Raw genomic sequence first — 18,190 nt, 5'->3', positions numbered from 1 at the left:
GTTGTGTCACATTTTGTTTTCCACCAATCCCCTTCATTGTGCTAACAAAAATCTTATTTTTTTCCCAAATCTTTAGTCTAGTTGAAAGCTACCACCTCTTACCACTCAGGCTTCCACCTTTAGTACGTCTTCATTTCTTGGCATTCTTAATATCACTGGCTTCGAAATTCAGGAGTGCAGGAACAATCCATACACCTGCACAGTGAAACCCCGAAGTGCACCTGATACGATCCCAGCTAATGTTAATGCTGGAGAAGTCAGATCCCAGGGTGAAACCTGGCTTGATAGATCCTAACTTTGCTTTTTTTTCAGAAACCGTGCAGTAAAGTTACTGAACAAATTCACACGTTTACTGATGAACTTTTAACATAAAGAATCAAATGAACTATATCACACCAGACAACAAGGTTGGAGAGGTCTCAATATAAATTCAAGAAATTGATTCAAACTCACACTATTCCTTTTATCCCAGCAATACCCTTACAGACACAAAACCCCAGTGAAGATTTGCCACTATCTTAATACCAAGGTTTCTTGCTCGGGCTGGGCCCAGTTGCAAACGGTTTTCTTCTGGTGGATTTCTGAGCATTCACTAAATGCTTTTCCCCCAGCTGGAATCTCTCCCCGAGACACCCAAAAACCACACTCTAAACTCACGATTACTTCAACTGCACAGGAAACACGAGTTCCCTAAACTCAATCTCCAGCAGCCTTGCATCAGAGAGCTTAGAACTCTGCCTTCACTCTCTGACATACACACTCTGAGCTCCTTTTCTGTCTTTCCCTGTGTGTGTGTGTGTGTGTGTGTGTGTGTGTCACTGGCCCCCTGTTGCTAGGCAATGGCACAGTTTTTTTTCTACTTTGTGTTTTTGCCCCAAATCACTAAACTACCAACCCCTTTGTAACCCAACCCTTTATTTCAAGGGTTGTAAAACCACATTAAAAATGTACGTATACGAACAAATCCAGAAAACCTAACCTTTTTGCAAGGAGACCCTCCAGACATGCGGGCACCAAGCTCACAAAAAACTAAATGAAACTGAAACCATGTTCTACCTTCCTTAATACACAAATATAAATATAAATTAAACTTAAAGTTATACATTGTTCCTAACAGTCTCAACATTGGGCCTCATTTGGATTGAGCCAGTGAAGTGTGGACAGGTACCAGACAGATTGCTGGTGAAGGAACCCCATTACAATACCAGCAGAATCCCTCAGGCAAACAACGAAGGACGTGATTGGGTAGGGGGAGCGAGTGGAATGGGAAGGAAGATGTCTTAACCTCCTTTATTCCACAACCTTACCCGCATCCTCAAACTCACTCGTTGAACAAGCAATTGAAATAATCAATTACAACATTCTATCAAATCACTCAACTTGTCTTTGCCTCCTGTCCAACAGCTTTTCAATCAGTCGATACATCACAGCTGATTAACTGCCTCATTTCTGTTGCTACTGAGGCAAACCAGTGTAGGGATTAGAGGATGTGCGAATAAGATGGGAGAGTCAGTGGAGGATGTGCGAATAAGATGGGAGAGTCAGTGGAGGATATGCGAATAAAATGGGAGAGTCAGTGGAGGATGTGCGAATAAGGTGGGAGAGTCAGTGGAGGACGTGCGAATAAGATGGGAGAGTCAGTGGAGGATGTGCGAATAAGATGGGAGAGTCAGTGGAGGACGTGCGAATAAGATTGGAGAGTCAGTGGAGGATGTGCGCATAAGATGGGAGAGTCAGTGGAGGATGTGCGCATAAGATGGGAGAGTCAGTGGAGGACGTGCGAATAAGATGGGAGAGTCAGTGGAGGACGTGCGAATAAGATGGGAGAGTCAGTGGAGGATATGCGAATAAGATGGGAGAGTCAGTGGAGGATGTGCGAATAAGATGGGAGAGTCAGTGGAGGACGTGCGAATAAGATGGGAGAGTCAGTGGAGGACGTGCGAATAAGATGGGAGAGTCAGTGGAGGATATGCGAATAAGATGGGAGAGTCAGTGGAGGATGTGCGAATAAGATGGGAGAGTCAGTGGAGGATGTGCGAATAAGATGGGAGAGTCAGTGGAGGACGTGCGAATAAGATGGGAGAGTCAGTGGAGGATGTGCGAATAAGATGGGAGAGTCAGTGGAGGATGTGCGAATAAGATGGGAGAGTCAGTAAAACATTGCTAATGTAAAGAGAATATGAACAACCAAAGATTGCACCAGTTTCATTTGAAGCAATGGTGAAATGCCTTGGGAAACAGCTATGCTTTGCTAGCGAATTGCATTTAAGCAACTTCATTGTACTTGGTCAGAACACCAAATGTTCATCACGTCTTATTCAGTGTCCCTACATCAGCACCATGTTCAAATCAACTCTGATTGCACAGCCCTTCACTCCATTCCAACAGATTCCCTTCTAAGGTCACAAAACAATGCAATTCCTGATCTTCGCCAATCCTTCCTCTCTCCTGCAAGCTTCATTCGTTTTCAGCTCAAACCGAGCATTACTCTCATTCCTTCCTGATTCACCTGCTGCTTAAAATGTTGTTGTCTCCTGCTCTCTGTTTATACTCAATTTAAAAACACTCCAGCAGGAATCTAGAATGTAAGATAATGAAATTCACAGCAGTTCTGATTGTCTGCCACATTTTAACTCCAATTCAGCAAACCTCTCATTTTAATATTTCAAAAAAAATAATGAAAAGATTTATCAAGTCCTTTACTTGCTGGAGCTGGTTTTGTGAATCTCTTTTGTACATCATGATCAGCAGGCTAGCCTATGCGCTTCTGATTAAAGTTACAGACTTTGATTCGTAATGGCAAACCTGTTTTTCATTCAAGCCTGATTTGACATGATTTGCATTGCAATACATCATTGCTCCCTAAAAATATCAAGTTGCCTGTACGCAACATTGGATGTGTGTTTCCCCAGTGCCTCTTCCACTTTCTGCCATAACATTGACAGAAAACCCACAAACACACATAAACCAAGTCTCTGCTAAAGCCGCAACAGAAGAATGGGAGAAATGCCAAAGAAATTCATCCCCATTATTGTAATGAAAATTATTATGAATTCTCAGTTCTTCTTTCTCTTAACCATTGATGATAGTGACTGTTTCCGCTGGACAGACCACGGGTCAAAACACACAGAGCATGACAATTGACAGTTGTGAAATTATTGATTTTTGTAAAAAAGCTAATCTTTCTTTTAATAGATACAAAAAACCTTAAAGATGGCAGCCAAAAGTCACCTGGCCTTTTACAACTGTATATGGTCAAGCTTTAGATTGCAGGCAAGTCCTCAGCATCGGACTGCCAGTCCGAGCCTAATTTCTTAGCTAATTTTTTTCCAGTCTGTCTCGCCTGACCTTCCGAATCAGGCCGGCTGATATCCAGGCAGTGCAGTGCGCCCCTGGGGCCCAGCATCAAAGTCCAGCAGAGTCGAAGGCAAGGAGGCCACACCCCCTTTTTTACAGGTAAACCAGGTAAGTTTAAAGGTCCATTGAAAGTTAAAGGTCCTTGGCAGGCCAGGGAGAAGGTAAGTGGATAGGATTTGGGTAGGTGGGGGGGGGTGGGGGTGGTTTGAGGGATTAGAAGTCGGCGGAGGGGGGATTGGAGGTCAGGGGATCAGAGGATAGAAGGTCAGGGGTCAGGGGTCGGGTTGGGCACGGGGGTGGGGTTGCGGGGGTTGAGGGAGCCTTGGGAGTGGGTCTGGGAGTTAGGAGTGAGAATCAAACCTGTCAGGCAATGGGGGGGGGGGGGAGGAGTCCCTCGCGGGTGGGGGAATCCCATGGGGGAGTAGTCAGAGGGTGGGGGAGACTCCTGGGAATTTATGGGGAGTCTCATGGTGGGCGGGGCGGGTGGTGCAGTTAGGGAGTTGTGGGAGTCCCTTGGGGTGTCAGGGGGTGTTGGGGAAGTCCTGTGGATGGGGTAGTCAGGAGGTGGGGGTTGTCCCCTCTGGGTTGGGGGTATGGGGGGTGTGTCCCATGAGGGTTTGGGGCTGTGGGGGGAATCCCAGGGGGGAATCGGTCTCAGTCTTTACAATAGTTATCCAGAAGTTAGAGGAGGTTTTAGCCCTTCTAACTTTCTCTGAGTAACTATTAGTATAACCCAGTTGGAAACATCCAGCGTTAGCAATTTAGATGGTTCCCAACATGGGCTAATTGCCCAGAGGAAGTTTGCACTTCTGGGCAAATGCCGTGTAAACCCTTACCTGGGAACATCCAAAGGGGATTCCCCAGTGCATCTTTGAGGTGCCCCCCAATACAATGCTGGGAAATAATTGCCCCTGAAGATATTTGAAATTCAATTCACATTTCTACGAGGTTAAACTGAAACTCATCATGGCATCCTTGGAGGTGTGAATATCTTTCTTATCTCCTCAAACCTGGGAGAATGGAAACCATTCAAATTAATAGCCAAGACATTTAAAAGGGGTAATTACCATGGCTAAAAAGACAATGGATGCAACTATGCCCCCAGACCAGGGCTAACGCAATACCTAATGCCTATCCCTCAAACCCAGCATGATTTGACAGTTTAGGAAAGCAGCCATTTTGTGTTTTGGATTGTATAAAGGAGGTTGTAAGAAGCCATTTTTGTGTGGCAGCGTGAGAGACAATAGCAACACACAACTCTCAGCTGAAACAGCCAGGAATCACATGTGAGAGCTGGGGTTCCCTGTCATTGGGAGTTACAGAGTAAGGCATCCAAAAAAATCATCCCTGGTCTTTTAAGGAGAAAAAGCAGGCAATCGTCTAGTATCGGTAGCTGCAGTCTCCAGTAAAGAAAGGAACCTATAGTCTCCTCCAACATCTGCTCTGCCTATTGAGCCAACCTACGAAAAAAACTCTCCAACTTCACAAGCCATCGCAAATGCTAAATCGAACCTCCAGTTTCAACCCCTTCGCTTCAGAAAGGAGGAACTCAGGCAACAGGCCCGCAACGATATCTCCACAGAGTGATTTGAAAACATCACCTTTAAGTACCTTTATCCCTTTAACTGCATTTTAATCTTTGCATCCATATTTTGCTTAATACCTTTACCACTTCTCCTTAAGTAACTTTCAACAGGAGTTTTGTAATAAACTAACATTTATCTTATTTAAGAATAAAGCTGGTTTATTTTTAAGTTGAACCACTCACAAATTAAACACACACACACTCTTTAAGGAAAGCCCTTTTACATCATTGTGACACAATGAATATCATTTTTTTGTTCCAAATCTAATTCATACCTCCGAAAGTTTTGTGTGTTTTGCTCCTGTGATTTTTTTTTTGCCTATGTTAGTTACGGGTGATATCTTGCAAACTACTTTTTCAACATAAATGAAAAGCCAATCTATGAGACAATAATAAACAGATGTCCAAAATGGGATGGTGTCCAATTCATCCTGTCAGGCTATAATTGAATGGCATATTCAGGGATAATTTTCATGAAAATGTAAATTCATTCAGAAGGATAGATGTATCACTTACTTTTTCCATTTCTTTGAAGTCATCATCTAGTTTGGTCCCTTCCGCACCACCAACCTTTTCACTGACACGCTGTGAAAACAGGACACATGCAAAGGTGATACACCCATGAAAAAGTCTTAAATAACCAATCATGACCCTGTCACATGAGCAGGGACATGTTATTTATGAAAAGTTAAAGTTTTTATTTAATTTTTATTTGCATTTGGAAAACTCACCCCGCCCGTGGATGAGTTTTTCAAAAAGGTGCAAAGGCCGCTTGGCCTTTCCAGCTGCCCGCCAAATGTAAGGTTGGATGGGCAGCGAAAAATGTACTTTAATTACCTTTTTAATGGCCTTAACAGGCCTTTTAATTGTCGGCGGGTGCGCCACCAACTCCGGCACGCGTCCACCCACCGAAATATCGCAAGAGTGCCCAATGACTTCGGGACGCACGCCCGATATCATCGCGCATCAGTTTATGCTCGGTCGGGTCAGGTGCAGGTCCACCCGCCCAGTTAAAAATTTTACCCAAAATGACAGCATTAACATGGCTGAGCCTGCTCTTCATAAATTAACAGGTTACAAAAAGATAGAATTGCTGTCGAGAACATACTCAGTTGGAAACATGCTAGCCATGTCAGTGTATGGGGCCATTGAGTTTCAAATTACTCTCTCTCTCTCTCCTCTGCACCAAGAAAGTCCCAATCGAAACCAAATAAATATTGTAAACTAATGAATCTCCAGTTGGCACTTCCTGAGGTTGAAAATTGGAGGAACTGCACTCATTGAGCTTCTGTTAGGTATCTCCTGAGCGCTAGCCAAATTGGTCTTTTCTCAGTTTAGTTAGTTAGTGATAAGCTTGCCTTTGAGTCAGAAGGTTAAGGGTTCAATGCCCCCTCACCCCTGCTCTAGTACTTGAGCATATGACTTAGACTGGCATTGAGTGCACTATTGACAGGGTTCTGTACTATATTTCAGAGAAGACATTAATTTAAGTCGTGTTTGCATATTCAGATTGACATAGAATGTCATGTGGCAGCGTTTGAAGCAGCACAGGCCATTCTCCTGGTGTGCTGGCCAAATATTTCACTAAAACCAAAACACATTAACTGGTGCTATACCACATTGTGGGACCTCATTGTGTGTAATTTGCTGCCACATTTGCCTAGGTAACAAAAGTAACAATATTTCAAAATGAATGAATTGATAATGATGGGCTTTGAGACAGTAAAAATAAACAAGAGAATTATGTGCTTTCAAAAAAAACAATCCTTCTGCTAACTTCAGGGCTAGGTTCCTCGTGTGAGTAGCAGGAACAAACCAATATGGTGTTTATAAATCAGAATGATCCCAGAACATCAGAAGATTGGGATGTGGTAGCAGTCAGCAGGAATTTGCTATTAATTGGTTTTGCAGTTAAAAGGATTTAACGATATTGCAAAATTATCGGCCCCACAGATCAAATTACAAATGCAATAATTGGAATTTAAGCAGAACTAACATGAAAGCAAGTGACACTTCTCTGGCATTAGATATTAGCAAAACTCAAAGCTGCCTGAAAATCACAGACTGTAATGTCGGGTGTCACAAGCTGATGACAGCTCCGACAATTTCAGCAGAACCTCTTTCCTCAATCAGACCAAATTATAATCCATCTACCAACTCAACTGGAACATTTACCTGAATAACCTGACAACATCTTAAAGTGGTCCTAATTCAGCTATCACATTAGACCACAGTAGATAGGCAGCCAAACTGGTGCCCACTTTCAATATCCATGGTCACCCTACGATTACTGTTTCTACAATAGGAACAAAGCTGGCAATGGAATGACAGGTCTACCTTTATAACCGGAACATTCTTTTAGTAATCAGAGGGCATGCTTCAGGGAAGCTGGTGTTGATGTGACAAATTTCTTAAATAGTAAGTCACAATATTCGTGAGTTTTAAAAATTATTAGTGTGAAGTCATTTATTATATTCTGTTGGCACTTTGAGAAATACGTCAAAATCAGCAACAGCTGGAGGAACCTGCTGTTTGATTCGATCAGCCAGTTGCTGGGAGGTACAGTCTACGTACCCAGCATCACACTGGCACTGAAATTCATACACAACATTGCTCAATTGTGTGGTAGGCAGAAAGTCTTTCTGGACTGACAGCAGCATCCTGTTAGTGATAATACCACTCACGTAGCCACTGTCTAGTAGCAGCGTGAAACAGCTTGCTTAACCACTTTGTATTTTTGAGATACTTTGCCTTTCCAGGGTAATTTGAGGTAGACCAAGCACTTTTCAGGCCTGAAAGCTTCTGGCCCATTTGCGAGTTTGTGCAATACACAGTGAACAAGTATCTGATCAGGATAGGGTCATTCTGCTCGTTGCAGTAGACGTGAGGAGCTCGCCCTGTCTGGCTCTCCAGTCCTCTCGAGTCACATTCTATACCTGGCAGGAGGTACAGACTGATCGCTGAGCCCAACTCATGAGGTTAGTGCTCCTCATTTCCTAGGTGTAAGTACTACTTTCCCTATTGTGGGTCTCTGGAGCCTTTTCTGAAATATTTCATGAAGCTTCCTTCGCGAACGAGGCTGATGGAGGTTTGAAAGGGATCAACATCAACAGAGAGGAAGGAATGTTTACAATATCAGTTATCTGAAATTCAGTACCATTGCTGTTCTCAAATATAACAACTGCACTGTACATAGAAGAGGGAATAGTCACTTGTAAACATTTCAAACTCTTGTCTCTCTATATTGTTTCACTCCACATTACTCCACAGGCTCTGCGTATTAGATTTTACAAATGGAAAGTTGATTTTACACTCATTTCCTTTTGTGTAATATATTCTTCCTGTTTTGTCATATCTTTGTCACAATCACACCTGTGTCACACAGAGTGGAGTTTAATGTCGGCAGGATTTTATGGTCCTGCCGAAATCACTGGGCCTTTGAACGGCTTGCCGGATTTTATGGCCCTGCCCCCACCACAATGGGGCCGTTAAATTCCACACATCATTTGTCAAGTTTTTCTATTCATTTTACTTGATTAGATTAAATCCTCCATACTTGTTAGGAACATAGGAACAAGAGGAGGCCATTCTGCCCTCGATCTCCTTTCCCCCATTCAGTGAGATCATGGCTGACCTGTGATCTAACTTTAAAATACCTGCCTTTATCCCTTAATACCTTTGGTTAACAAAAAGCTAGCAATTTCAGATTTAAAATTGACACTTTATCTAGTATCAAGCACCATTACAGAAGAGAGCTCCAAACTTCTGCCACCCTTTGTGTGTACACGTTTCCTCATTTCACTCCTGAGAGGTCAGGCTGTGCCCCCTAGTCTCAGACTCCCCAACAGCAGAAACAGCTTCTCACTATCTGTTCCCCTCAATATCTTGAAAACTTTCATTAAATCATTCTTATTCTTCTAAATTCCAGGGTATACAACCTGAGTTTGCGTAATCTCTCCTTGTAATTTAACCCTTGGAGTCCAGGTATCATTCTGATGTATCAACACTGCACTCCCTCTAAGGCCAATAGTTCCTTCCTAAGGTGTGGTGCCCAGGACTGTTCCCAGTGACTCCAGGTGTGGTCTAGCCAGGGCTTTGTATAGATGAAGAATCGCTTTTATCTCCTTTATATCTGGAAGAATGGAGCACAAGGTCAGCATTCCATTAACTTTTTGATTATTTTCAGTAGCTGTTTATGACATTTTAATGATTGTGTACCTGGACCCCCAAGTCTCTTTGAACTTTAATTGTTTCTAGCTTTCCACCATTTAGCATATACCCTGTTCTACCCTTTCTGGGTCCAAAATGAATGACCTCACAAGTTATCTACATTGAAGTCCATTTTCCTATTGACTTAATCCGTCAATATCTCTTTGTAATTCTATCTACACTATTTACAATGCAGCCTATCTTTGTGCTATCAGCACACGGTGAATAGGTAATGAGAGTGTTCCTGGTACTTTGAAACGTTCAGATATGCTTTTTTACCCCAGAGAGCTGTGGATGCCCAGTCGTTGGGTATGTTCAAGCCTGAGATCAATAGATTTTTGGGCACGAAGGGAATCACGGGATAGGCTGACAGGAGTTAGTGTAAAAGTTCAGACAAGACGGTAAGGTATGGTGGAGCAGGGTGGAGCGGTGATACCTCCTGTTCCTATTCCTTACGATACAGGAACCCAGAGGCAAAGAAAGGAAAACAACAACATGAAGAGGGCAGAAAGCATGTTCCAAACCAGCTTGAATTTTTCTATTTCCTAAGCCAGTCTTCATCTCTGCTCTGGGACCAGTTAGGCTCAAGTTATCCATTCAATTCCAACAATGGGCAGACTCTAGTTCTGGAAATGCTTACCTTTTGACAAAAGCTTCCAAACTGCCCCACAACCAAGCTGCATGGGGCCATAGAGCATCTTCTCTGATTTCCCCAGTGAATTTATTTCAGACGATTGATGAAGGAACCTTTATTCTTCGAGGGGGATCCTTTTCCTGGAATCCCACTCTCCTGTTACTTAATTTTTGCTACCTACAGGAACTTTATCTCATATATAATTACCACAATTACTGGGGAAAAAACCAGAAACTGTAGATTTTATCTAGAAATTGCTACAGCGATGCGGCCAGAAGAATTCAAATTCAGTTTCAGAAATCAAGAGTGTCAGATTTCTTCACCCACTTTCCATTGGTAACGTTACAGGTTTTAAAATCCTTTACATCTGTCAGCAAGATCTTTACGTTGCATTTACCTTAACCAGCCAGAACTGGAGGTTAATTGAAGTTCACAAACTGTTAATCACTATACCAAACTCTGTGGAGATCAGCTACATTACTAAATTATAATCAAACTTTGTAACAAACTGCACCTTGTAATAAAACCTTTGACTTATTTTTGGATAACTGGTGAATCTCATGGACATGATGATCCAACTACGTTCTGACTGAGAGGAGCTTTTCAATGAGGGTTTTTGGATTTTTGGCTTCAGTCAAGTAAATCTTTCATCAAAAAGACATCACCTTCAACCCAGACTTTATATCTCCGCTTCCTGCTAACTAGGAAAAAGATTAAGGTAATCCAAAGATAAACATTTCTCTAAGTAACTTGATGCTCCATTGAGCAAGCTCTATTTATTGTGTACAAGACATTACTTATCTTATAGATGTTTAATTGAATTCAGCAGATGCCAAAAGTCAGAACAAGTGAAATACTTGCCAAGTGTAAATATATTTAGATCAATTCGATTAGAATTTTGTCCTTCTAAATGCAACTTGATGTAAATTCAAAAGTCTGCTGACAGACAATTCAAAAAGGAACTGGATGAATTCTTGCTCCTACATTGATTATTGAGCTGTGCAGCATTCTAGAACCACAGCCAGGAACCGGGTCAGTTGAAGGGAAGGGTAAGGGAGATGGACCAATGATCTGCTGCCAAAAACTTTACTACTTATTGGCTGAGTTGCAATGCATCCTCCCTTGAAGTATCCAGCATGTTGGATCATTGACCTCACAACCAGCAAGAAAAAAAATACTTTATTATTTAAAATTTAACAGAGTGAAATCATCAGGAAAAGCCAGCTCACCAATGCATGGCCACTGAACTAACTGGCTAATCAAAGTGGCAGAATAAAAATATTCAGTGTCAAAAAATAAAAAAGAATTCCCTTGATGGGGCCTCAGTAAACCTAACCTGCACCATGGGACCCTTAAAAAACAAACCTGCTCTTTCCATTGGAAAACATTTTGTCACTTAACACGCTTTTAAAAAGGTGGGTCAAAGGTCAGAAAGTCTCCCAATTAATCTGAATTTAAGCGATTCAGTTGCTGAAATTCCAAACTGAGTTCATTCCTCATTTTTGTCTTTGGAATCATCAGAAATGTCTTCAGTGAAAAAAAATCAAAAAATGCAAACAGTTTGAATTTTGGGGCTTTTAATAAAATTGGATCAGTGATTTGTGACATGCTGTGCAGGGAATGTACAGGAGCTGGGATCCTCCACATTGTTGCATAATAGTGTTTCATGTGGTCCAAGCAAAGCTACCGACGGATGGTTAAATCGATTGTGCACCAGATATGCTCAAATCAATGCCCCTTGGGTTTGGAGAGCGCACATGGGAACTATATAGGGGGAATACACAATGTGCAAGAAAGAAAGAGGGAAGTTTTATTGGGAACAAGGTTACGGAATGATTGAGCAGATTGAGTGGTGAAAATATTGTGGTAAGTGGAAGCCCAAAGGATAGAGAGTTGGGTGTTTGCAAGTTAAAGTAATTTGGGGAAAGAAGTTTATTCCGAGGGTGGTTACAGGAGACAGTGAGGTTGAAAGGGGTTGTGGGAGGTGGGGGATACAGGGTAGTGGTTGCAGATAGGCTTGCCTGTCAGCATTGCTATGGGTCTATGGAGGTGATTACAATTACCTTTCTCACTAATAGTGTACTAACAAGTGGCAGAAGGAGTAGGGGGGACATGAGGAAGAACTTTTTTACGCAGAGGGTAGTGGGTGTCTGGAATTCACTGCCCAAGTTGGTGGTAGAGGCAGAAACTTTAAACTCTTTTAAAAAGTACCTGGATCTGCACCTAAAGTGCTGTAAGCTGCAGGGCTATGGGCCGGGTGCAGGAAGGTGGGATTAGAAAGGGCACCTGCGTGTCCTCGGGCTGGCATGGACAAGATGGACCGAATGGCCTTCTTCTGTGCTGTAACTTTCCTATGGTTCTATGATTCTATGCAGAATAAAGATTTTACTGTTAGGGTCAACTCTATGGTAGGAGAATAATCTTCTTGCCAGGAGCCCTGTCACAGCCCATGTGGCATCAACTTGAATCTAGATTCAAATGAAACAGCCAGACTTATGAAGAATTTGATGTAAAAGAGCTTCTTACTCTTTTATGAGGCAGCAAATGATAACAGGCAGCATTACTACGCACACAAAAACAGAAAATGCTGGAAAAACTCAGCAGGTCTAACAGCATCTGTGGGGAGAAAAAAAAGAGTTAACGTTTCAATTCCGTATGACTCTTCTTCAGAGCTCTACTACACACCAGATTTATCCTGGTGACTAGCAGAAAGAGGCACTGGAAAAGATATCGAGAGCTTGCTATCTTAATCACTCCACCATTGGCGGCTGTGCCTTCAGCTGCCTGGACCCTGTAATAATCTTTGACCCAGAAGCAGCACAGTAAGGAAAATTTGTAATTTCTTTTAAAAGGTCTGTGGAGTCTGTAATTGTTTTTAAGGATGTTTGAAAAGGACTTTCAAGAGTTTGCATCAATTGTCAAGTGATCAATTGTACTTTTCTTAAATAATAAATAATACTGGTCCATGTGAGCTGTCCAACACTTGACCTGGAAGCAGTACCAACAGGATGTAAATTAACATACGAAAACTGTGTGGCTGGCTGACACAAAGAGAGCTGCAGACAAAGGAGAGCTGCAGCAGAAGAGAGAACAGAGAAGGCACATTTTCAAGAAGCTGGGTATGTATAATATAGTTAAACAGGACAGAAGTTAGAAAGTGATTGTGAATTGGACAATTTTACTGTTGCTGCTTCAGTTTTACCAGGGCTAACCAGACCATTTAATGCCGTTTATTAAAGGATTCGGAGAAAGGAATGCCTGGAAATCTGTACTAACAAGACCTAGTTATGGAGAAAAAACAAAAATAGCTAGAAAAACTCAGCAGGTCTGACAGCATCTGCAGAGAGGAACACAGTTAACGTTTCGAGCCCATATGACTCTTCATCCTAGTTATGGAGGTTCTGTAAGGGTGTGCCATTCAGGTGATGGCCATCTCAGGGGACCTTGGATAGAATACGGCTGCCAATAATAGTGCCCCATTTGGGTGGAAAGGTGAGAGGTCCAACATACCAATTTTGGAACTGCACGTGGTTTCACGTGTCTGTGGGGAGTGATGTTGGTACTTGTGGTTTTGTAAGACATATCTTTGTTTTTTGACCATATTAAAGTAAAATTGACCTTTTTACTTGAAGTATCATTCGCCTGTTAATTCATGTTTGATTTGCATTGGTTCTGATTCATGCTAAGGTAAAAGTTACAAAAAGTGAAACTTTGTTGGTAATTTCTTCATATGGGGGTGGTTTTGTAGATGTGGTTATTTTGGTTTACAGTTCCCCCATGGGGGGTCATAATGGCCCCAAGCTCTGGAGTTCCCTCCCTTACCTCTGCACCTTTCCTTTTTAAAACCAACCTCTTTGACTAAGCTTTTTGTCATCTGTATCGATATCCCCCTTTGTGCCTCAGTGTTAATTTTGATTAATGATGTATTTATGCCTTGAGGCTATATTAATGAGAGTTGTATTTGTTGCTCACTTACTGGGAGCTCTTTCAATGAGTTGGTAAAGGTGTGATGGGCCGAATAACCTCCTTCTGTGCTGTAAGAGATTGAGATTGTCCGCACAATGTGACTACAGCAAAGTAACATCCCCCAAAGTTGATTTAAAGCGAGTTAATCCAAAACTAATGAAATGAGGCACAGTTTGATCCTTTCAGTCACTGCTCAGTATCAGAGGAATGCAGTCACAGGCAATTTTTGTTTATACTTTCTTTGACTGTGAGCATCCTTGGTAAGTCCAGCATTTAGTTGGCCAGCCTTAATCACCCTTCAGAATGTGGTGGTGAGTCACCTTAAATCACTGAAATCCACCAAAATGCTGTAGGACTGGAGTTACAGGACTTTGACCTAGCAACAGTGAAGCAACGGTGAAATATTTCCAAGTCAGGATGATGTGTGGCTTGGAGGGGAACTTGCAGGTGGTGGTGTTCCCATGTGTCTGCTGCCCTTGTCCTTCTGGAGAGGCCACAGGTTTGGAAGGTGCTGTCAAAGGAGTCTTAGTGAGTTGCTGCAGTGCATGCATCTTGTAGATGGTACAACTGCGACAGTAGTAGAGGGAGTGAATGTTTAGGTTGATGGAAGGGGTGCCGATCAAGCGGGCTGCTTTTTACTGGATGGTGTTGAGCTTCTTGAGTGTTGTGGGAGCTACACTCATCCAGGCAGATGGACAGTATTCCATCACACTCCTGACTTGCCTTGTAGATGGTGGACAGGCTTTGGGGAGTCAGTAGATGAGTTCTTCATCTCAGAATTCTCAACCTCTGACCTGCTCTTGTAGCCACAGTATTTATATGGTCCAGTTAAGTTTCTGACCAACGGTAACCCCCAGGATGTTGATAGTGGGGCATTCAGCAATGGTAATATTGTTAAACATCAAGGGGAGGTGGTTAGATTTTCTCTTGTTGGAGACGGTCATTGCCTGGCACATGTGTGGTACGAATGTTACTTGCCACTTATCAGCCCAAGCCTGGATATTGTCCAGATCTTGCTGCCTCACTCATTCATTATAAATAGTGATTAGAAAACAGCTTTATTCAACAACACATTTAGTTTATGCTTTCAAAAAAAACCAATTCAAAAAATCATTGGTGTCATTAGAGCTAATTTACTTGTGTATAAACATATTATATATAAAAAGTGAAATGTCTGTTTGTTTGTTTGCGAACTCCTCTGAGGTCCTTGGGCCAATCTCAACCAAACTTGGTGTCATGACACATTACACGAAGAGACATGACAAAGCGGGGTTTACATGTAATCACCCCACTGGAAGGACTTTGGCCTCTTAGCAAAGGTCGCTGCCTACACCTTTCCCACTGACACTGTAACTCAGACATGCTTTAACCAACCTTAACCATAAATTCCAGAGAAAGTGACGTTTTCTTTCTTTCGTTTTCTTTCATATTTCATTTGCTTTTTTCTCATTTTATTTGTTTCATGTAAGTTATGTTTTGAGACACATTTAGGCTGGGATTTTCCGGACCAGACACCAGCAGGCGTCGTTGCCAGTAAGACAGGAAAATTTGTAGAAACATCAACTTTTAACAGCTCTTCAAATTTTCCCATCCCACTCTCGACGGTGTCTGCTGGTATCAGTGCCGGAAAATCCCGGCCTCAGAGAGAGAAAGCAAGAGGAGGCTCATGGAGCCAGGGAAGATGAAGAGGCTCCAGCAAGATGTTGACAGAGAGCAACACAATTCAGGACAAACCAGTGCTGCAAGGGACCAGGACCCTTTAAGGAAGGTTTCATCTACGATCCTCATCATGGCCTGAATCTTCTGGTCGGCGTGCATAAAATGACGCACGGTGATGTCGGGTGTGCATCCCGATGTCACCACATGTCATTCCAATCTTCAGTTCAGCCGGCCTGCCTGGATTCGGATGCGTGCCGGCCAAACTGTCAAAGGCCTATTAAGGCCATTTAAAAACAAATTGAAGTGATTAATAGGGCTGCCCGTCCAACCTTAAGCCCAGGTGGCCTTCACATTTATCATGGAACCTCATCCACAGACGGGATGAGGTTTCATGAAGGCTTTATTAATTTAATAAATTGTTTCATGTGAATTGATAAACATATCCCACCTCATGTGACAATTTCACATGAAGGGACATGTCTGAATAATTTAATTTTTAAATTTTTCACATTTTTATGACTGTTCTTAATCTCCCTGAGGCAGCTCCGTGCGCTCCTTCATGTGCATGCACAAAAGAGCGCAGACCCCAACTCTCCCTCCTCCCCCCACCCGCACAGAGAACGCTCAGCGCTTCCGGGTGCGCAGCACGCTGGGCGGGCCTTAATTGGCGCGTCCATGTAAAATGGCGGCGCCCAGCAGATCGCGGGCAGTGATCGGCTGTGCGCCCGCCCATGCCTGCTCTCACCCAGACCCCCGACGGGGAGAAAATTCTCCCCCATGAGTCATACCCAGAATATGATATTGGCAGTTGATCAGAGATATGTGAACACTGTGGTATAAAAAAGTGAACAAAGCCACCTTTAAACATGTTGCGCCAATGGTAAAGTACAATTGGTGCCCTTCAGTGAGCAACCTGACCCACTGAATGTTCCTCTTATAGCAACACAAAATCAAAACGCTTCTTGATAAACATCAGAAAATATAACAGCTGAGAGGGTTACCAAGAAATCTCTTTATTTCAGCTCAAGAAGGAAGAACTTCTAAGGTGGTCTAGTTCCAATAATCACTGAAAACCCGACAGTGACACTGAAAACGTAGAGAGTGATATTACAGATGTTGTCTTTGACGCTGATGATTATGAACAAACATTGAGGAAAAAGGCGTACATTTAGATTTTAATCTTGAAGATTTTAAGAGTGAAAGTGAGGATGTAGAGAATGATTACCAGAAATCACATAATAAAAACTGTAAACCTAATTAAACTAAGTCAAACCAAGTGAAGCAAATGAAAGTAAATTCATTGGGAAAAGGAATATTTGTCGTCAAATAATATTTTTGAGTAATAATTTTGTGTGAATTTATGTATTTGTATTTCATATTTATGGGATTAAAATTAATTAACATAATTGCGTGAAAGTAAGTAATTAAATGAATTGTTGAATGGATTCTGTTGTATAAAAGAAAAGCTTCAAATAAATTACTTCCTAGAAACATTTTCATAATCTGATCTTTTTTTAGTCCATATGCCCATAGGGCAAATATCTCAGCTTCTTACTTAGTAAAAACATTTTTTTTATCTTACTTTTTTTCAAATCCTGTTTTTAACTTTCATCCCTTTATTTCCTGGACATGGATTAATAAAGAACACTTAATTTCTGTGAATATACAACAGATATTGAAATAGGAATGCAGTTACAATTTACAGTGAAGGTGTTTTTTAAAGGGAGAATGAAGTTAACATGTTACTAGAGAAGTAGCCATACCAATGACATGACATCATTGATTCCTGGGTTAGAGAATTCCAAAGATACTTTGAGTAAAGAAATTTCTCCTCCTCTCAGTCCTAAAAGGCCATCCCCATACCTGGAGACTATGAATTCTGATTCTAGGCTCTCCAGCCAGGAGAAACCTTTTCTCAGCTTCTCCTCTGTGAATCCCCTCAGAATTTCATATGCTTCAATGAAATCTCATTTTTCTAAGCACTGAACAAATATGAATAATTATGAATGTGCATGAAATACAAAACAGCCATTCTTTCCTTAGCTCCCTGATCAATGATTAGAACCAAACTGTGTGCTGTTATGTCGCTGGCATAACTCTAAAAATTAGTGAAGCTCCAACGATTTCATCTAAGCTGGAAACACCTAATCCCTAGCACAATAACTGCACTCGAATGTGAGTAAATAATCAGAAAATCTGCCTCATGGGGACCAGGCAGAGGGTGGAAGGGCAGCGTTGATGAAGCCATCTGTTACTACGGAGAAAGATGCTGCAGTGTTGTCTCCAACCTCAATCCATTCACAGTCAGCACAGCTTTGTATTTCCGGAGAGCAGAAGTTCCGTCTGTTGTAATATACACTCCTGTTCCTTCCAATGGTCACACGCTGACTTGGAAGCTGAAAATATATTCATGCAGCTTCCAGTGTTTCGTGCAACTTTAATATCGCTATGAAATATCCATGTTTACATACACAACTTGTAGCATCCTTATTTTAATTTTCTTCAGGGAACCACTGAATTGTACAGCACAGAAGGAGGCCATTGTGCCAATACAGACTCTTTGAAAGAGCTTCTCAATTAGCCCCACACCCCGCCCCAGTCCTTTTCCCAAGGCCTTGTAAAATTTTCCTGTTCAAATATTTATCCATTTCCTTTTTGAAAGTTATTATTGAAAGTGCTTCCACCACCCTTTCAGTCAGTGCATTTCAGATCACAACAATTTGCTGCATAAAGTGTTTTTCCTGCTCATGCCACTGGTTCTTTTGCTAATTGCAACATTT

At 42.0% G+C, this 18,190-nt stretch overlaps 1 protein-coding gene across 4 annotated transcripts in view; it reads right to left on the bottom strand.

The window, feature by feature from the left end:
• The window catches only part of LOC144668406 (endophilin-A1-like), a 172,454-nt gene that overhangs the window by 34,715 nt on the left and 119,549 nt on the right, over positions 1-18,190 (bottom strand). For all 4 annotated transcript variants that reach the window (XM_078530427.1, XM_078530445.1, XM_078530435.1 and 1 more), the window contains one exon: positions 5,459-5,527. In XM_078530427.1, coding sequence (XP_078386553.1) covers positions 5,459-5,527 — 69 coding nt within the window. The remainder of the gene's footprint in view (positions 1-5,458; positions 5,528-18,190) is intronic.

The sequence above is a fragment of the Cetorhinus maximus genome, chromosome 2 (genome assembly GCF_964194155.1).
Source record: "Cetorhinus maximus chromosome 2, sCetMax3.hap1.1, whole genome shotgun sequence".
NCBI classification, from domain to species: Eukaryota; Metazoa; Chordata; class Chondrichthyes; order Lamniformes; family Cetorhinidae; genus Cetorhinus; species Cetorhinus maximus.
Note: the sequence above shows the minus strand (reverse complement) of the source record. Positions and strands in the feature narration are given on the sequence as shown.